Below are 21430 nucleotides of genomic sequence, written 5' to 3'. Positions count from 1 at the left end.
AAGCAATACAAAAGCATCTGTCACCAACAGATGCATTTCTGTATTCCCAGTCCATAGATTAGGGCCTCATTAATTGATTTATTCGACCAATTTCCTTATATGAACAGTAACTCAGTCAAATCTTTGAAATGGTTGCATGTTGCGTTTATATTTTTGTTCAGTATACATGGACTATGTTGTAGAGTATCTGTCTCCATTAAGCAGCAGGGGTGATGGAAAACAACAGTTTGGAGCTTTATTCGTCTCCCTTTGCCATAGGTTCCCCTCCTTGTTTCTCATTGAGTACTGTATGTCAGAGCATTATAAGTATTTATTACAGTTCATTTTACTGGCATACAGTATTGAACTGTTGGCAGGTGGGTTAGGTGTCTAGGTTCATGCTACGTACATGCGTTCATCTTTACTGGCATATTGTAGCAGGTGTGTTAGGCCCCTGAGGTGAAAAGAAAGGCAGTGGGTGTGGGAGCACATGAACCAATGAACAGGCACCATGAGGCCTGAGGGCCAGGAGGAAAACAGAGCATAAACACATGATGACAAGAGAGGGCTTGCTAGCATCTATACACACAGCACTGTATGGAACAGTAAGATACTAAAAGACTGTATAGGTGTAATCCTAGTAAAGACATGCAATAACAAGCACAATATGTTGGCATCTTTAATGTTGTGGCCCATGTGCTTTCTGTCTTCCTTGCTTCCTTGCCCTGCTTGTCTAATTGAACCTTTAATAATTTAGTACACAGTACGTTATCTTTATTCCCACAAAATGTATTATCTTTATTCAAATCCAGGATATTAAGAGATGATTATCATGAACTCATATCAAGTCCACGTATGGATATTTGTAGAGACTGTTCTTTTAAGTTCCGCTTTAAAAAAAAGTGCTACTTTAAATTAGCCCTGAGAAAAATGAATAGAAGTGCTGACATTTGCTCTTTTGTTTTCTTTTTCTTTTTAAAAAATGTCATACATTAATTAAATGTTCTCTTCCACTTCACTGTCTTAACAATTTCTTGGCAAGGAATCAGTTTTCCTCACCTCATTAAAATAAATATATTTTGTCTAGCTCACAATATCCTTTTAACAGCCCAGGGACAAACCTGGTTGAAATGACATCAACTCAACCAGAAACTGGTTAAAAGGACATCAACTCAACCAGAAACTGGTTGTCGTTATGAGCAGGACACAACTGAGTTGCACTCATAACCAAAATGATTGTCACATTCTGCCTGGCCCATTGCCTCTATAATGCCCAAGCTAATAATAATATAATAACATATGCCATTTAGCAGATGTTTTTATGTATGGTGGTGGTCCGGGGAATGTAGCCCACTATCTTGGCTTTGCCAGCACCTAGGTCTACCAACTGAGCTACAGAGAACCATTATTGAGACTGTCAGCACAGGTGCACTTCCCAAAAACCCTACAGTCCATTCTCTGCACTACAGCTATAATCTACAGTTTAAGTCATACGTTTACATACAGTACACGGTTGGAGTCAATAAAACTTGTTTTTCAACCACAAATTTCTTGTTAACAAACAATAGTTTTGGCAAGTCGATTAGGACATCTACTTTGTGCACGACAAGTCATTTTTCCAAAAATAGTTTACAGACAGATTATTTCACTTATAATTCATTGTATCACAATTCCAGTGGGTCAGACATTCACATATACTAACTTGACTGCGCCTTTAAACAGCTTGGAAAATTCCCCAAAATTATGTCATGGCTTTCTGATAGGCTAATTGACATCATTTTAGTCAATTGGAGATGTACCTGTGGATGTATTTCAAGGCATACCTTCAAACTCAGTGCCTCTTTGCTTGACATCATTGGAAAATCAAAAGAAATCAGCCAAGACCTCAGAAAAAAAAATGGTAGACCTCCGCAAGTCTGGTTCATCCTTGGGAGCAATTTCCAAACACCTGAAGGTTCCACGTTTATCTGTACAAACAATTGTACGCAAGTATAAACAATATGGGACCACGCAGCTGTCATACCGCTCAGGAAGGAGACACGTTCTGTCTCCTAGAGATGAACGTACTTTGGTGCGAAAAAGTGAAAATCAATCCAGAACAGCAAAGGACCTTGTGAAGATGCTGGAGGAAACAGGTACAAAAGTATCTATATCCACAGTAAAACGAGTCCTATATCAACATAACCTGAAAGGCCGCTCAGCAAGGAAGAAGCCACTGTTCCAAAACCGCCATAAAAAAGCCTGACTACGGTTTGCAACTGCACATGGGGACAAAGATCGTACTTTTTAGAGAAATGTCCTCTGGTCTGATGAAACAAAAATAGAACTGTTTGGCCATAATGACCATCGTTATGTTTGGAGGAAAAAGGGGGAGGCTTGCAAGCCGAAGAAAACCATCCCAACCGTGAAGCACGGGGGTGACAGCATCATGTTGTGGGGGTACTTTGCTGCAGGAGGGACTGGTGCACTTCACAAAATAGATGGCATCATGAAGCAGGAAAATTATGTGGACATATTGAAGCAACATCTCAAGACATCAGTCAGGAAGTTAAAGCTTGGTTGCAAATAATTATTCCAAATGGACAATGACACCAAGCATACTTCCAAAGTTGTGGTAAAATGGCATAAGGACAACCAAGTCAAGGTATTGGAGTGGCCATCACAAAACCCTGACCTCAATCCCATAGAAGATTTGTGGGCAGAACTGAAAATGCGTGTACGAGCAAGGAAACCTACAAACCTGACTCAGTTACACCAGCAATATCAGGAGGAATGGGACAAAATTCACCCAACATATTGTGGGAAGCTTGTGGAAGGCTACCTGAAACGTTTGATCCAACTTAAACAATTATTAAGGCAATGCAGCCAAATACTAATTGAGTGTATGTAAACTTCTGACCCAGTGGGAATGTGATGAAAGAAATAAAAGCTGAAATAAATCACTCTCTACTATTATTCTGACATTTCACATTCTTAAAATAAAGTGGTGATCCTAACTTACCTAAGACAGGGCATTTTTACTAGGATTAAATGTCAGGAATTGTGAAAAACTGAGTTTAAATGTATTTGGCTAAGGTGTATGTAAACTTCCGACTTCAACTGTCCATGAAGCAATTTCCTGTGTCCGATAAGTGTTGATAAAGAACATGCAGGTTGGGGCAGTTTAGACAACATGGTTAGTTAAAGTGCCTCCAAGTCTTCTTGTGTAGTACTTACATGTCTAGATAACATTGTAATTAAACGAGCTGAAGCCACTTTACCAACCACTCTACAAGACAAACAGGAATGACATTTGGCAGATAGGCTGCCTGTCTATCAAACTGACATACCATCTTAGTCAACCATATCAGATTACCTATTGCAACACTCAAACAAAAGGAACCATTTGTTCCCTTTCCATGTTGGCTCCCGAGTGGCAAAGCGGTCTAAGGCACTGCATCTCAGTGCCAGAGGTGTCACTACAGACCCTGGTTCGATTCCAGGCTGTATCACAACTGGCTGTGATTGGGAGACCTGTAGGACGGAGCACAATTGGCCCAGAAGGGGGTCACAGAAATAATCTTTTAACTGTGATTTATTTCCCTTAATTTTCCCCAACCCTGCTGTCAATGACGATTCTACTGCCTACAATATATTCGTTTCTATGCTAATATATTGCATAATCCATGTCCTTGAGAAAGCTAATGATGTGTGCCTAGGAGGAGCTGTTCATGTTGGGTATAACACTGTATGATAGTCAAAAGAGAGTGAGTGCTAACACATTCCAGTAGTGGGAAGGGCGTAGCACCCTTTAGACTAGATACGCTCTCTCTCAGACCAGAGATGCTTCCGCTGTTGGTAACACATGGTCACCTCCAAGATGGCTTTTCCAATTTCCTTTCACCCTTAGAAGATGTAGTGGGAGCCTAAATTAAGCTGAAAATGGTTGGTGTCAGAGGCCTCACTGGCCGAGATAAGTATTTATCTCAGGGGATCAAGACGGATCAGGGGCCGATACACAGGAGTCGTTCTGGGATTGCTGGAGAACCCTAGAGCATATCGGCTCAAACATCAGAGAAGGCTGGGGAATTTAGTTAAAGCTGGAATCCTTAATTAGGGAAATTGTCATTTGGGATATTACAACAAAAAAAGTTACTGCTAACAACGAACTCTCGTTTTTTTTTCGGTCGAACATCATTGCACAAGCAATAGGACAGCAGAATATGCGAGGCACATTTTTTTTACTATGCTTCTGAATGCTTTTCTCCTCCGTTTTCATCAACAAAACAGTAACAATGGTGCTGGGGCAGACAGCGGCACTGTTTCCCCTCATGAGAATTTGATCAATGTAGTGTTGGCATCATTCATCATAGCAACAACGAAAGGAAATGAGAGAGAACAGTGTTTTTCACCTGACTTCGTTTTAGTAATATGACTTTTATGTAGACAACAATTCTATTGATCATGGTTGTTTCTGATAAAGATATTAAAGTATCTGATGATTTTCTATGACAGTAATAGAACTTTCTGCAGAGAGCCTTCAACACCGCAAATCAATCACTTTGTGCCACAGTTAATGGGTCCACATTTGCATTGGTGCCCCTCAGAATGGCAGTGCAGACACATGGGTCCATTGGGACGGTTGGTATAGGAGTGCCTTCTAGGCACAAACTGAGTGGCATCTTGCTGCTGCCCAGAGGCAGCTGGCTCCTGCCAGTACACCACGGCCTGCTGTCACACCACACTGTCTAGCAGAAACCTGGAGTGGGCGAGCTGCATTTCCTATGCTGTGTGGGGAGTAATAGAGAGCTCACAGAAGGACAGGATAAATGGGTTGCTGGTTCAGTGGATGCTGCTGGCCTAGAGCTCTTTCTAGCTGGCCACAGCAACACAAAGAGTCAATCCAGAATACAGACAAAGCAACAGCAGGACAGTGGTGCTGAGTGTGTGTGTGTGTGTTTTTCAATACAGCCCCAGCATTGCATTGAACACCCACGGAGAGCACCCTCAGGAAAAAATACTCATCACTACTACACAAGATTTACACAAAACCTACGGGTTTTACTATGTGATTGCTTTTGAGATGTGAGGTAAACCAGTGGTAATTTATGTAGTAATGAATTGGGATGTTTCACTACTGGTGAATACCACATATTTCCTACTCTAATCATTACATAATTCTCCCTTAAATGATTACTATGTAACTACTTAAAACCTACACAATTCCTACAGGTTCAGTATTGAATTATGACACAATGTCTACACATTTGTCACGACCTGATCTTAGAGAGCATTTTTATGTCTCTATTTGGTTTGGTCACGGTGTGATTTGGGTGGGCATTCTGTTCTGTTTTCTATGTTTTTGTATTTCTATGTTTTGGTCAGGTATGGTTCTCAATCAGGGACAGCTGTCTATCGTTGTCTCTTAATTGGAATCATACTTAGGCAGTCTTTTCCCCTTTTGTCATTGTGGGAAGTTGTCCTTGTTAGGGGCACTATAGGCCTTGTAAGCTTCACGGTCATTTTTGTTATTTCTTGTTTTGTTGGCAACATTTTACTAAATAAAAGAAAATGTACGCTCACCACGCGTAGATTGGTCTTCCTTGAATGACGGCCGTGACAACATTACTGCTGTATTCCGACTCAATCCCTATGGAATTACTATTGCCATCTCTGTGTGTAGTGTTGTCCTTTATTTTTTCCTACAAAAACCCTTTTGAATTACTATTGAAAACATTTACTAATGCTTGTCTCTTCAGAATCACTATTGACATCTTGTTTCACTACTATGTCACAACTAGACTAGTGCACATGTTATTTCCTCAAGTTTCAAACTTTAGATATATCATCTAACAAGTAATAAGCTTATACAAACTTAATTGCCATTTTTATTTTTTATTAAATTGATGACGTATTAAATGACATATATACACTTTTGTAAATCCATTTAAGGCCTCGTCTTCATTCAACTTTGACTTAACCTTCAGATCCTCTTTTTTTGTTGCAGCCTCATTTCTCCACCACGTGACCTTTAAGAAAATAAAGCCACGGACAAAAGACAATCAATCAACTGTTACTCTTACCAACAATGGCCTCCAGTCTTCTTATGTCAAGGGCCTCCTTGGCAACAGGTCAAAATAGGTAAGCAGAATGGGTAAGTATACCAATATGAACATACATTTGCATAAAAACACCCATACTTATTAGCTAGCATGAGGAAAAGAGGGTACATAGCTACATTTCAATGGGGCTAGCAAACAGCTAGGCTAAACTCAATACATCTCTATGAAAACGGCTAACGGCTAACACCGCTTTAGCTAGCAATCTTTTTGATGTGGTAAAAACGTATATAAATGGTTAAACAACGACATGAAAGTATTCATAAACCTTAAAGTAAAGTTAAACTTACAGATTGTGCCAGCATAAGGGCTAAGAAATACAGGATGACAAAGGATGGAAGATAATTACATTTGGGATTGTCAAATATATATATATTTTTTAAACTAGGCAAGTCAGTTAAGAACAAATACTTATTTACAATGACGGCCAACCCCGGCAAAAACCTGGATGACACTAGGCCAATTGTGCGCCGCCATATGGGACTCCCAATCACAGACGGATGGAATACGGCCTGAATGACTCAAAAACAGTAGCTAGCTAACAACCTCTACCTCCTGTTTTGACTTCTTCTGCTGTTGTGAAAAGCCCAGTGTAGTCTGGCTGTAGCGACACTTATTTACTACCAACATCAAGAAGTAAAAACTCTACCTGATGACTATTGACAAGCCCATGTAATAAAGCTGTAGTGTTGATGACTTATTTACTACCAACATCAAGTAGAAAAAAATCTCTACCTGATTACTACTTGAAACACTACTGTTTTCCTACTAAACAATATAAAACTCAACTTGTGAATGTTGAGTCGAGCCTAAACTACACATTCACTACACAATCCCTACATAGTCACTAGTGCACAAATAGCTTTTGTGTAGTAAGGGCAGGCAACACACTCCAAATACAGTGCCCTCCATAATTATTGGGAAATGAAGCATTTATACTCCAAAAGTTTGGATTTGAAATCAAACAACGACCATGAGCTTAAAGTGCAGACTGTCAGCTTAAATCGTTTAAATTGTTTAGAAATTAAAGTACTTTTTGTACATTTGTCTGTAACTTTCTCACTAAGCATTGTTCACGATCCTTATCCATAATCATGGCAGCATCCACATTAATGTAGAAGTGCTCATTGACAATAAAAGTGACTCCGAAATGACACAATACATTATTTACCTTTCATTTCCATTGGGCACAAAAGAATCTGAAACACAACCAAAAAAAAACAGCAAATGCATGCAACAAATGTGTAGAGTCACAAGCTTGATGTAGTCATTGCGTGCTATAAATATGGTACCAAATACATAACTTTTTACTATTTTAATACACAAGTGAATTTGTCCCAATACTATTGCTAACCTAAAATGGGGTGCTTATCTCCAAAGTGTGCTGTAATTTCTAAACGGTTCGTCGATATATATGAAAATACCCTCAAATTAAAGTTGACAGTTTGCACTTTAATCTGATAGTCATTGTTTGACTTCAAATCCAAACCCTTGGAGTATATAGCCAAAAGAAGAAAAAATGCTGTCCCAATAATTATACACTGTATATTTTGGAAAGGTTTGTCATGACATTCCCTGATACCAGTTACCAAAATTATAGAATGTATCTGATATGCCCATCTACAGCCATTCTTCCACCAGTATGCAAAATACTGCAGGTTACTGTGGGTGAGGAACTTCACGCTGGCTGACATAACCAGAGCAGGATGAAGAGGGGAGGAAAGGAGAAGAGACGAGAGGAGACAGGAGCCTATGGCATGGGAGATAGTGCTCAACTATTCTTGCATCAAATCACAAGATTAAGCTATGACCAGGAAATTATCCCTCAAATGCTATGACAACAGAGCGTGAAGCAGTAATCAGCCACACACACACACGCGCGCGCGCGCGCACACACACACACACACACACACACACACACACACACACACACACACACACACAGCCCTTTTGGAGCATGTGCCCTACTGCTCACTGCTCAGGCAGGCCGAGGGTGGCACAGGGCCATGCCATATGGGCATCTTTGTGGGGGGGGGGCTGCATACGGACAGCACAAAGTCTGCAGTACAGCGGGAAGGAGCTGGTCTCTGGACTGAGGAAGGAAACAACCTGTCCACTGGACCAAATAAAAAAACTCTGTGATACTGGATGGATGGATGTGTCCTCAGATCTCAGACTCACATTCACTGAGTACACAACTGATTTATTAGAAGAGTCCACTCCAACGCTGTGAGAGTCGTTCTAATACTCTGCATGTTTTGCAGATGCTGCTTCTCTGTGGTGGGTGTGAGGATAGAGACACTGGGCATGGGTGGAGGTAGGTATGGTGCTGCTGCTTAAGCTTGATGCCCTTTCTGATCTGATAGGACTGGAATAATAAGCAGTTAGCTATCTGTTGACGGCTCCGTTACAGCAAGCAGCCAATAAAGCAGAGGCACATCTCTGCAGCTGCACCACATCGCCCCACCGCAAATAATAACAGTGAAGCTCTTTGGGGTGACATTGTAATGATCATGTGCTGCTCAAATCTCTTTAAAAGTAAAGTAGGGTTAAAGATGAATCATCACTGAGCTCTAGGACCTATATCACTGTAAGGGATCATTCACAAACATGACCTAACAAGATCAGTCATATGTTATAGATGTACAGTACCAGTCAAAAGTTGACACACCTACTCATTCAAGGCTTTTTCTTTATTTTTGCTATTTTCTAAATTGTAGAAGAAGTGAAGACATGAAATAACACATATGGAATCATGTAGTAACCAAAAAAGTGTTGAAAAAATCAAAAGATATTTGATTTAGTAGACACCCTTTGTAGCCACCCTTTGCACACTCTTGGCATTCTCTCAACCAGCTTCATGAGGTAGTCACCTGGAATGCATTTCAATTAACAGGTGTGCCTTGTTAAAAGTTAATTTGTGCAATTTCTTTCCATCTTAATGCATTTAAGCCAATCATTTGTGTTGTGACAAGGTAGGAGTGGTATACAGAAGATGGCCCTATTTGGTAAAAGACCAAGTCCCTATTATGGCAAGAACAGCTCAAATAAGCAAAGAGAAATAACAGTCCATCATTACTATAAGACATGAAGGTCAGTCAATACGGAAAACTTCAAGAACTTGGAACGTTTTTTCAAGTGCAGTCCCAAAAACCATCAAGCGCTATGATGAAACTTGCTCTCATGACGACCGCGACAGGAAAGGTAGACCCAGAGTTACCTCTGCTGCAGAGGATAAGGTCATTAGAGTTACCAGCCTCAGATATTGCAGCCCAAGTAAATGCTTCACTAAGTTCAAGTAACAGACACATCAACATCAACTGTTCAGAGGGGACTGTGTGAATCAGGCCTTCATGGTCAAATTGCTGCAAAGAAACCACTACTAAAGGACACCAATAATAAGAAGAGACTTGCTTTGGCCAAGAAACACAAGCAATGGACATTAGACCGGTGGAAATCTGTCCTTTGGTCTGATGTCCAAATTTGAGATTTTTGATTACAACCACTGTGTCTTTGTGAGACGCAGAGTAGGTGAATGGATTATCTCCGCATGTGTGGTTCCCACCGTGAGGCATGGAGGAGGAGGTGTGATGGTGTGGGGGAGCTTTGCTCGTGACACTGTAGGTGATTTATTTAGAATTCAAGACACGTGCTCAACAAGTGCTCAGTATATGTGGGAACTCCTTCAAGACTGATGGAAAGCATTGTCAAGTGTGCAAAGCTGTCATCAAGGCAAAGGGTGGCTACTTTGAAGAATCTAAAATATATTTGGATTTGTTTAACTATTTTTGGGGGTTACTACATGATTCTGTGTGTTATTTCATAGTTTTGATGTCATCACTATTATTCTTCAATGTAGAAAAGAGTAAAAATAAAGAAAAACCCTTAATTGAGTAGGTGTCCAAACTTTTGACTGGTACACCACAGGGTGTAGAAGTGATACCCGAGGGAGAAGCAGCTGAATCCAATGAGACATAATAAGCAAACGCAAAGTTTATTAACCTAGACCTGGGGATCATTGATTGAAACACATCCAGATAAATGCTTACTGACTGTACTAGAAAGAGCAGGGAGTGTTTGGTTATTTATGTTTTTTTCCTCAATGAGATTTGCCACACCACACTGTTTGTTCCATCAATCTCTCAGTTCCACAAACTGTCTTCCACTCCTCTCACCCTTCTCTAACTCCTGAAGGAACCTGGTTAACCAATCTCTGAAGCCCCCGGCACTATGTGACATCTGCTGTGCAATCTGTTAGTGGAATCAAGCGTTTATGACACAAGGTCACTCTGCCACAGAAACAAGTCTGAGGGAAGGAGCCACACACATACATATACACCCTGTCCTTGACTCACAGATCATAGGTGGAATTGTTCATTGAAAATTGTATTTCAAATAAATTGACTAATTCAGCTTTAAAGGATGTGTTAAATGGAAGTCATATTGTACTGTATGCAGCGTTGGTAAGTAACAGATTACATGTAAACAGATTACATGTAAAAATATTGTAATCAGATTAGATGCTTTTGAAAAACTAGATGATTACTTTGTGGATTACTTTTAAATTCAGAAAGGATGTTTTGTGGTAAAAAAAAAATCTTTGACACTTCTGTTTTCTCAATGACATTTAAAATCAGCATTGAAAAAAGGCGCAAGATTAAGTTTGTTCCACCTGAGCGAGTCTGACTAGAAGTCAGAGACCACTATAATGACACACCAAACGTGTTTGATGTATCGTGGGAAAAGAGCAGGAATAGGCTTTTGTAGGCTACAGTCCAAGCTAAGTCTTCCAATGGTGCGACTGCTGTCGGCATCCAAAGATTAACCAACTTGAATAAACCCTTGGAGGTAAGGATGACAGCAGTGGTGTGGTCTACAGTGACATGGATATCACGTATTATTTACATACTGTAGCGCATTGATGCGGATGTGAATCACACTGCTGCTCTCTCCTTTAGCTATTTGCGCCTTATGGATTGTGGTTGTTGTGGATGGCTGTTCACAAATCTAAATGTGTATTTGAACCCAATGATGGTTGAATTCAAGAAGTTTAAACTGCCTATCTAACATTGTTTAACCAGTGGACAGCCAGTGAAAAATGCACTCTTGCAACAGCTGCACAGTGCAGATTCCAGCCTATGGAATAAAAGTGGGGCTTTTATTGCTCAGTCTGATTCACGCTGATACATTAAAAAAAAACACAGGCCTAATGGACAGATGCTCAAACTCGAACACTTTTGATAGACTTAGAGGGGCAATCTGTAGTTGGTACATCCATTTCTGTATTTATAGATTATAACATGCATATTTTTGGGGTTCTCACAGTTGAACTAAGCTCATGAGGCATTTATAAGTTATATTCTTCAAGAGTCAATGGATCTTGAAGAATTTAACTTATAAATGCCTCATGAGCTTAGTTCAAGTGTTACACTCCATGAGAACTCAAAATACAAGCTTGTAATTCTCTAATGTTTGTAAACATTGTGAATGCAAACAAACGCTGTATAGCCTCATAGCATGGTTAAAACAATCATGTTGATATCATGTATTGTCAGTCCTTGCATTCATAGCTCTGTCTATTAATCTGAGAGTGGTTACATTTCTCCAGGCCCATCCCTCAGCTTTTAACCAAAACAGAGGCGGTGCAACTGTTTTGTTATTGTTTCTTCTGTGGAGTCGCCCTTTAAAACAGCTGCATATTATCAAAATATCAAAGTGTCACCAACAACAAGGTAAACAATAGGCATATAGCAAATAATTGTTCACATGTAAATAGCACTTTTCAGCAGTGCTCAAAGCATGCCGTTCAATGAGCGCAGCATTTACCTTTCAACTAGAATCAATGAGCACAATCAGTCCTCCATGACAGCAAAATCATAAACAACAGAGTAGGGCTGGCTAATAAGTCCTTAGTTTTGGGGTTATGCTCGGGTAAAACAATATGGCTAATCAATACTCCCATATTTCCAAGTCCTATTCTTGAAGATCAAGGGGTATAACATTTAATGTAATGACTGGAATTCTGATATATCTTGACAATAAAAACCAAAGTCTATTTTTAATCGTATTATTATACAGTATGTAGTAGAAAACAATGGGTGAGAAGAAGCCTAAATAACCAACCCATAAAGTAAAATGTAACATCCATACATGGCCAGCTATGTAAACTTTAACATTGATTTATCCTGCAATAGATGTTGTTCAATTGGTAACATACATCTTTGTCTTCTTCAAATGCCTTAAGGGGGTAGTAATCTAAAAGTAACTCAATGTAATCAGATTACAATACTGAGTTTGGGCAATACAAAAGTAAATGAAGGATTACAATTTGGCACAGGTAACTAGTAATGGATTGCATTTAGAAAGTAACTTACCCAACCTTGACTGTATGCATCCCTCATGTCATACTGTATTTACTAGGGGGTGTGCTGAGTAGTTGGACAAAACTAGTATCGTAACGGATATGGGCAATTGTCCTGATACGATTTTGATCAGAGTATTTTTTATTATAATCTGTGATCGGAATTGTTTTTATTTTGGGTGCCAGCGTGCATCGTTCAATCAAATGCAAATTGCTACATGTTCTAAATAGCTCAACTGGCTAGTTTTGTAAAGAGAAGGGTGGACTGTACATTGATCCTGCTGCTCTGATTGGTCCACTCGCTTTGCTTCATAATTTCACCCAACCACTTCTCCTTGCATGTTTCGGTCTGATAATTTCTTGATGATGCCTTCTGTTAGCCTGCTACTATTGTCAATCAAATGGGTTGGAGGTTTGTGCAAGCTCTAAAAGTGCATAGTATCTAACAAGCAGGGAGAGGGTAGGGAGAAAAGATGAAACGTTGATGCGCATTCTGACTGAGTGACAGCAAACTGCGTGCTGCAAATTGAGGACACAGACACACAGACACACACACACACACACCCTCCGTGCTGCTCATACTCTGAATCTTATTTCATCTATAGGCAAAATCTATTTAGGCATATTAAAACACTTCTGTGTTTTCTGATCACGAGTATCATCCGATCCGACTATCAACTGTCAATTATGGATACATTTCCGATGGCATTGAGGAGTACACCACATCAGTCACTGGCTTCATCAATGACGTTGTCCCCACAGTAACTTTTAAGAAATCCCGCTATGCCCTCCGACGAACCATCAAACAGGCAAAGCAGGATTAAGATCGAATCATACTACACCGGCTCCGACGCTCGTCGGTTGTGGCAGGACTTGCAAACTATTACAGACTACAAAGGGAAGCACAGCTGAGTGCTGCCCAGTAACACGAGCCTACCAGACGAGCTAAATTACTTCTATGCTCACTTCGAGGCAAGTAACTCTGAAACATTCATGAGAGCACCAGCTGTTCTGGATGACTGTGTGCTCACACTCGCCGCAGCTGATGTGAGTAAGACCTTTAAACAGGTCAACATTCACAAGGCAGCAGGGCCAGACAGATTACAAGGACGTGTACTCCAAGCATGCACTACCCAACTGGCAAGTGTAATCACTGACATTTTCAACCTCTCCCTGTCAGAGTCTGTAATACCAGCATGTTTCAAGCAGACCACTAAGTGCCCAAGATGACCAGTTTATTTAGGCAGGTTATCTCTGTATACCCGTCGCAAGACCCACTGGTTGTTGCTTATTTATTCAACTTTCTTAGGCCTGACTCCCCCTGTCTGAGACATACAACACCTGTTGCATCACTGCCTGGTATGGCAACTGCTTGGCCTCCGACCGCAAGGCACTACTAGGGTAGTGCGTAAGGCCCAGCACATCACTGGGGCCAAGCTTCCTGCCATCCAGGAACTCTATATCAGGCGGTGTCAGAGGAAGGCCCTAAAAATTGTCAAAGACTCTAGTCATAGACTGTTCTCTCTGCTACCAAGTTGTAAGTAATAATTTCACTGTAAGTACCTGTTGTATTCGGCCCATGTTGCATATACATTTTGCTTTGATTTGAAGTACGAGTATAGTCGGGTCAGCACACCTCTAGTATAGTGATGTAGCATGGAAAGCCATGGACGTTTCTGAGGACTCATGCTGGATCAAGTCTTTGTATTTCACAGCAAACAGGCATGCTTACATCCAGGGAGCTACTCCACTAGGCTCAGAGACAAAGAGCCTAGTGAGGGAAATGGCCCTGAGACAGAAGAATTTCACAAATCTCTTTACAACGTTTAGTATTTCTCTCTGTCTCTGTCTGTTCATCATTGGCAATCATTCTGGTATTAGATTGCAGTTAGCCTACCCCTCTGCTCTATCATGTGAATTATAGTGCCTACAAGCATGTCATAACACCACATGTCAAAGCAGTTGGTTAAAGCACATACAGATCTGTTACCAGCCAGGCATTGCCTGCTATTGTATCCACACTGAAGGCTACACTTCTGTGGTAAAGCATTTCCAAAGCGTTTGTATGTTGTCCACCGCCAGATCTTGCCTCAGGCCCAGCATAACCTCTGCTCTGTGTTTGATGAGTCCTTGTGAGCTTTGTGGTGGAAGAATAAGAAGGTGATACTCGCGACTTGCGACTAGCTGGCGTGGGAGAACAGCGGGATGTCTCAATCACGGTTCATGACATTGTTTGAATGGTTGACGATTTGTGGGCTATCACAGAGGTCAAACACACCTTATCTGGGGCTTTCTCCGGGAGGGAGGTTTCCACAGTACCCTGGGAGCACAGACACTGTTGGAGTTGTGAAGACAGATTAAAAACAGGCCCGGGCAAAGGCCGGCCCGGGGGCCGTTTGCAGTCCGCGACCTGATTCAATACGGCTTGCGGAATCATGCTCAGATCAAAGAATTTGCGATAGTAAAGCTTTGAAAAATGTATTTGTTATTCAAATTAAAATCCCAATGAATACTTGCCTTTGTGTAATGATTTAACGCCCACCGCTTGTGGGACATTTATTATTTATCTATGTTGAAGGCACTTATAAATAACCACAGCACAAGGAGACAGTGGCTGACACATTACAGTTACAAATAATAGCTAGCTAGAAATTGTGCAAAAATGAGTTTTTCAAAGATTTCAAAGAAAAGTAAAGTAGATAATGAATGTAGGGTGTTCCAGCAAGAGTGGACAGCGAAATGTTTCTTTATTGAGGTACCAGGGAAAGCTGTGCACTTAGTGTGCAAAGAGAGCATCGCTGTCTTGAAAGACTACAACTTGTCCCGACACTTCCAGACGAAACATGCAGAGAAATATAGGAATATGTCTTCTGAGCAGAGGACAAGTGCATCAAAAGAGTTGTTTTCCCTGTTGCAAAAGGAGCAAGGACTTTTCACAAAACTGCATTCAGCAAAAGACGGAATTGGGAGAGCTAGCTATAGAAAGCTATTCGCTGAGGGCGAATTCATTAAAGAATGTATAATTGACTCTGCAGCAATACTTTGCCCCGACAAGAAAGAGCTGTTTGAAAATATTTCCCTATCAAGATGAACAGTGACACGGCGTGTTGAGGACATCGCAGAGAATATGGAACAATAGTTGAAAGACAAGGTAAAGGATTTCACCTATTTCTCCTGGGCCCTGGATGAGAGCATGAAATGAAACGGCACACATTAAACGGCACAGTTGTTGATATACTGACGAGGCATAACCCCAGACTTTGAAATGACAGAGGAGCTTCAGTGCAGTCAATGACGTGCACAACCACAGGGAAATATTTTTTGGAGGAGGTTAATAAGTGTGTGGCAAAGCTGGGACTGAGTTTTGAAAAGTTATCCAGTGTGACCCCTGATGGGTGCCCAAACTTGACAGGAAAAAGCGTTGGCCTTTTGAAAAGGATACAAGATCAAGTAGTTGAGCGGAACCCAGATCAAAAAAATATATTTTCCTGCATTGCATTATTCATCAGGAGGTGCTCTGTAAATGTGTTCTGAAAATGAGCCATATTGTGGATACAGTCACTAAAGTGGTAAACTTCATATGAGCAAAATCATTGAAACACAGGCACTTTGTCTCACTGTTGGAAGAGACCGAGTTGGGTGATGCAGATCTCCCCTACCACACAAACGTGAGATGGCTGAGTTTGGGGAAGGTGCTTAAAACGGTGTGGGACCTGAAGTCGGAGATTGCTGAGTTTTTGCAAATGAAAGGAAAATATGTGGATTTTCCTCAACTACAAGATACAAAATGGTTGGCTGATTTTGCCTTCACCGTGGACATCATGGCCTCATGAATTAACTGAATTCAAAACTACAAGGGAAGGGCATTTTTGCACATCAGATGTACAGCCTTGTCAAAGCCTTAAAGGGACAATTACTCCTCCTGACCAGTCAAGTAGAAGCCAACAATCTCACTCACCTTCCAACACTACTAGTCTGTCCCCTATCAGATGACAACAATCTCACCCACCTTCAAACACAACTAGTCTGTCCCCTATCAGATGACAACAATCTCACCCACCTTCCGACACTACTAGTCTGTCCCCTATCAGATGACAACAATCTCACCCACCTTCCAACACTACTAGTCTGTCCCCTATCAGATGACAACAATCTCACTCACCTTCCAACACTACTAGTCTGTCCCCTATCAGATGACAACAATCTCACTCACCTTCCAACACTACTAGTCTGTCCCCTATCAGATGACAACAATCTCACCCACCTTCCAACACAACTAGTCTGTTCCCTATCAGATGACAACAATCTCACTCACCTTCCAACACTACTTGTCTGTTCCCTATCAGATGACAACAATCTCACTCACCTTCCAACACTACTTGTCTGTTCCCTATCAGATAACATCAATCTCACCCACCTTCCGACACTACTAGTCTGTTCCCTATCAGATGACAACAATCTCACTCACCTTCCAACACTACTAGTCTGTTCCCTATCAGATAACATCAATCTTACCCACCTTCCAACACTACTAGTCTGTTCCCTATCAGATGACCAGCGGGAGAAGTATACATCGCTGCTGCGTGCTTTGAACGGTGAGTTTTCTCATCGTTTTGAGGATTTCAAAGTGTGGAAAATGACATGCTCTTAGTTTCCTCTCCTTTCACCTTCAATGTGGATAACTCTCCCACTGACCTGCAACTTGAGCTTATCGATCTTCGATCTGATGCAGTGATTGGAGAACTATTCAAAACAATGTCACTGACGAGGTTCTATGCATCTCTCGATGAACAAAACTTTCCAAAGATTAGGAGTCATGCTCAGAAGATGTTTGTACTGTTTGGGTCAACCTATGTATGTGAACAGACATTTTCAGTGATGAAATATTACAAGTCAAGGCACAGATTATCTCTTACTGACTCTCACCTCTCAGCAATACTGCGCATAGCAATGTCAGAAACTATACCTGACTGCACTGCTCTAGTTAACGCCCATCAGAGACTTCACTCCTCACACTGATTGAGTAGTTTAAATGTAATGTTGAGCTCTCTCTCGTTCTTGTGTTTTTGTGCATACCCGTTAACAAGAGTTCTGTCCTTGGTGCTGAATGCAGTGTACCTTTCCCTCCGTGTAATTCAATGCATGTTTAATCATGAAAATACCTACCAAAAGGAGAACATGGATGTGGTTTATTTCTGTGCATGTTAAAAAAGTAAAATGAGTAGCATATCTGGATGTGATTTACAGTAGATATATCTGCCAATACAGTCATACACATGACGTATAATCCTGTAATATGATTCTGGCCCGTGATGGCAAAAATATACTCTAATGTGGCACTCCATGGAAAATAATGGCCCAGGCCTGTATTAAAACGTGAAATAGACTAAATGAATGTTACAATGTGAATTGAATTATCATGTTTGCATTGTTTCAATAGTTCATAAAGAGTTATGAATTTTGAGATGTTTCATTGTACTGTAAGTGCTATTGATAATTGTTACATGGAAACTTATTTTGTTCATTGAATGGAGGACAGTTCAAAGAGCAGCTACACAGGGGTGCGCTCCTATCATTTTTATTGAGGTGATTATAATCTGGGTGTGTTTTCATGTTTGTTTGTTTTACTAGCAAAGTGCAAAGAAATGTTAATTCAGGTTGGGGCAAGTTTCTGCTTGAATTTGTATTTTATTTAAATAGGCAAGTCAATAAGAAAAAAAATCTTATTTACAATGACAGCCTACCCTGGACAGCACTGAGCGCCACCCGATCACCAAATTGTGCGGACTCCCAATCACAGCTGGTTGAAGCATACATCCTGGAATTGAACCAGGGTCTGTAGTGACACCTCTGGCCCTGAGATGCAGTTCCCTAGACCGCTGCGACACTCGGGAGCCCTGGTTAACAGGAGAGGGAATTTGTTCATACTTTGAGAACTTGTTACCAAGCTCCTGCGTATATCATATCGTTTTTTCTCTTAGAGATTATTCTGAATTGAAGACACGTGTTAGCACGTTACATCTTATTTAGTTGATCGTCATTTACTCTGAGTAGTCTGTAATGTATCATGTACACTAAGTGTTTGAGTGTTAATTATTTTGTGACTAATAAATTATATTAGCTGAATTGAGTAAATGCATTCCTCATTTTACAGAGTATTTAGTAGGTATATTGATAGTTCTTATTTATACTATATACTACACATGCTCGGGTACCACCATGACATCTATGATCTGTTTGCCTCAATAAATTACTGCTAGAACATTGGTCGCCAGGATTAGCTATTTGTATCTAGTCTCTTAATAATTGCATAATGGTGCAAGTTAGACATGTTCATTATAGTCATACTAAGTGGTGATGTGAGGCTCGCTAGCTTGACTAGACTCCTACAGAAACATAAAGTGCCTGTTGCATTGATTCACATAATATTGGAGTCAGATTGATGTAGATGAATGTAGTTTATTATCATATTGAACATAATCGTTGGATCATTTCCATCCAAACTATAAATGGCGACTCATCGTCAGTTTATGGGGATTTCTACCAAAGTACAGCTTCACCCTGAACAGCCTTCAGCTGAGCTGACACAGAGGGGTGGTATTCACTATGGCTGAGGGAAATCTATACGGGAGAAGGTAAGTGGGTCTCCGGAACACAGTTAATTGCATTAAGGCTGGTGGATACTCTCATGACATTGTTATTATGGCACTGTGGATACCTGTCTCTGTATCTGATGTCTTGCCACAGGGTCCTGTATGGCGCAGTTGGTTGAGCATGGCACCTGCAATGCCAGGGTTGTGGGTTTGATTCCCACAGGGGACTGTTACAAATTAAAATGCATGGACGCACTACTGTAAGTTGCTCTGGATAAGAGCATCTGCAAAAATGTTAAGTTCCTGACTGGTAGAGAAATGCTCTGGTATTTATACTTTAGTCATTTACCAGACACTCTTATCCAGAGTGACTTACAGTTAGTGCATTCATCTTAAGATACCTAGGTGGGACAACCACATATCACAGGCATAGGGGGGCGGGGGTTATCAAGTGCAAGTGCTGGTTGTGTTCTTTTTATCTATTTTTATTTATTTGGGGGGGGGGGGGGGGGTCGAAGTGAGGAGGATTATTTAAGATACTGTCTGAAGAGGTAGGGTTTCAGATGTTTTCGGAAGATGGGCAGGGAGACTCTGGTGTCCTAGCTTTAGGGTGAAGCTGGTTCCACCATTGGGGTGCCAGGACAGAGAAGATTTTGGACTGGGCTGAGGGGGAGCTGACCTCCCGTTGGGGTTGGAGGGCAAGAGACCGGAGGTGGCAGAATGGAGTGTTCGGGTTGAGGTGTGGGGTTTGAGCATAGTCTGAAGGTAAGGAGGGGCAGTTCCTCTTGCTGTTCCATAGGTAAGTACCATGGTATTGTAGTGGATGCAAGCTTCAACATGAAGCAGGTGTAGTGTGCAGAGGAGCAGGGTGACATGAGAGAACTTGGGAAGGTGGAAAACCAGGTGCGATGCTGCGTTTTGGATAAGTTGCAGGGGTTTGATGGCACGAGCAGGGAGCCCAGCCAACAGCGAGTTGCAGTAGTCCATACGGGAGAGGACAAGTGCTTGGATTAGGACCTGCGCCACTTCCTGTGTGAGGAGAGGTTGTACTCCAAGGATGTTGTAGAGCATGAAACTGCAGGAGCGAGTCACTGCTTTGATGTTTGCAGAGAAAGACAGGGTGTTGTCCAGGGTCACGCCAAGGTTCTTTGCACTCTGGGAGGGGGACACTATGGAGTTGTCAACCGTGATGGAGAGGTCTTTGAGTGGGCAGGCCTTCCCCAGGAGGAAGAGCAGTTCCATATTGTCGAGGTTGAGGTGAGGTGAGTGGTCCGACATCCAAGTTGAGATATCTGCCAGACACTCAGAGATGTGCTTTGCCACCTGGGTGTCAGAAAGGGGGAAGGAGAAAAGTTGTTGTGTGTCATCCGCATAGCAATGATAGGAAAGACCATGTGAGGATATGGTAGAGCCAAGTGACCTGGTGTATAGAGAGAAGAGGAGAGGGCCTTGAACCGAGCCCTGAACCGAGCCCTGGGAGACACCAGTAGTGAGAGTATGTGGTAAAGACACAGATCCTCTCCACGTCACCTTGTAGGAGCAGCCTGCCAGGTAGGATGCTATCCAATAATGTGTAGAGCCTGAAACGCCCAACCCTGAGAGGGTGGAGAAGAGTAACTGATGGGTCACGGTGTCAAAGACAGCAGATAGATCTAGGAGGATGAGAACAGAGGAGAGAGAGTCAGTTTTTACAGTGCGGAGAGCCTCCGTGACACAGAGAAGAGCAGTGTCAGTCTCAGCTGAGTGACCCGTCTTGAAGCCTGACTGGTTAGGGTCAAGAAGATCATTCTGAGTGAGATAAGGAGAAAGTTCAGAGACAACACGCTCAAGTGTTTTGGAAAGAAAAGAAAGAAGGGATACAGGTGCATAGTTCTTGATGTCAGAAGAGTGTTGGTTTCTTGAAGAGGGAAGCAAGTCAGAGGGGACGCAGCCAGTGGTCAGAGATGAGTTGATGAGGGAAGTGAGGAATGGGATAAGGTGTCTAGAGATAGTCTGGAGAAGGGAGGAGGGGATGGGGTCGAGCGGGCAGGTTTTCGGGTGGCCAGACCTCACTAGTCACAGGATGTCATCTGGAGAGAAAGGGTAAAAAGAGGTCAAGGCATAGGGTAGTTCTGTGTGAGTGAGACCAGTGGAAAAAATAGTTTCCTAGGGTTAGAAGAAGAAGCTTGAAACTTAGAGTGGTAGAAAGTGGCTTTAGCAGCAGATACAGAGGAAGAGAAGGTAGAGAGGAGGAACTGAAAGGATGATAGGTCCTCCGGAAGTTTTGTTTTTCTCCATTTTCGCTCAGCTGCCCGCAGCCCCATTCTGTAAGCTTGCAATGAGTCACTCAGCTACGGAGCAGGAGGGGAGGGACGAGCCGCCCAGAAGGAAAGGGGACAGTGCGAGTCATAGGATGCAGA

At 41.7% G+C, this 21430-nt stretch overlaps 2 protein-coding genes across 6 annotated transcripts in view; both read right to left on the bottom strand.

The window, feature by feature from the left end:
* The window catches only part of LOC110527864 (band 4.1-like protein 1), a 108310-nt gene that overhangs the window by 63232 nt on the left and 23648 nt on the right, over positions 1–21430 (bottom strand). The gene's annotated exons all lie outside the window — the stretch shown is intronic.
* LOC118965288 lies at positions 19562–21073 on the bottom strand. The gene has a single exon (XM_036983329.1). The coding sequence runs from the start codon at positions 20307–20309 to the stop codon at positions 19563–19565; it is 747 nt and encodes a 248-aa protein (XP_036839224.1). The 5' UTR covers positions 20310–21073; the 3' UTR covers position 19562.

The sequence above is a fragment of the Oncorhynchus mykiss genome, chromosome 7 (genome assembly GCF_013265735.2).
Source record: "Oncorhynchus mykiss isolate Arlee chromosome 7, USDA_OmykA_1.1, whole genome shotgun sequence".
NCBI lineage: Eukaryota > Metazoa > Chordata > Actinopteri > Salmoniformes > Salmonidae > Oncorhynchus > Oncorhynchus mykiss.
Note: the sequence above shows the minus strand (reverse complement) of the source record. Positions and strands in the feature narration are given on the sequence as shown.

Excerpts from the sequence above, each read along its gene's own strand:
- LOC118965288 (XM_036983329.1), bottom strand. The coding sequence starts at position 20,309 with ATGTCGGACCACTCACCTCACCTCAACCTCGACAATATGGAACTGCTC.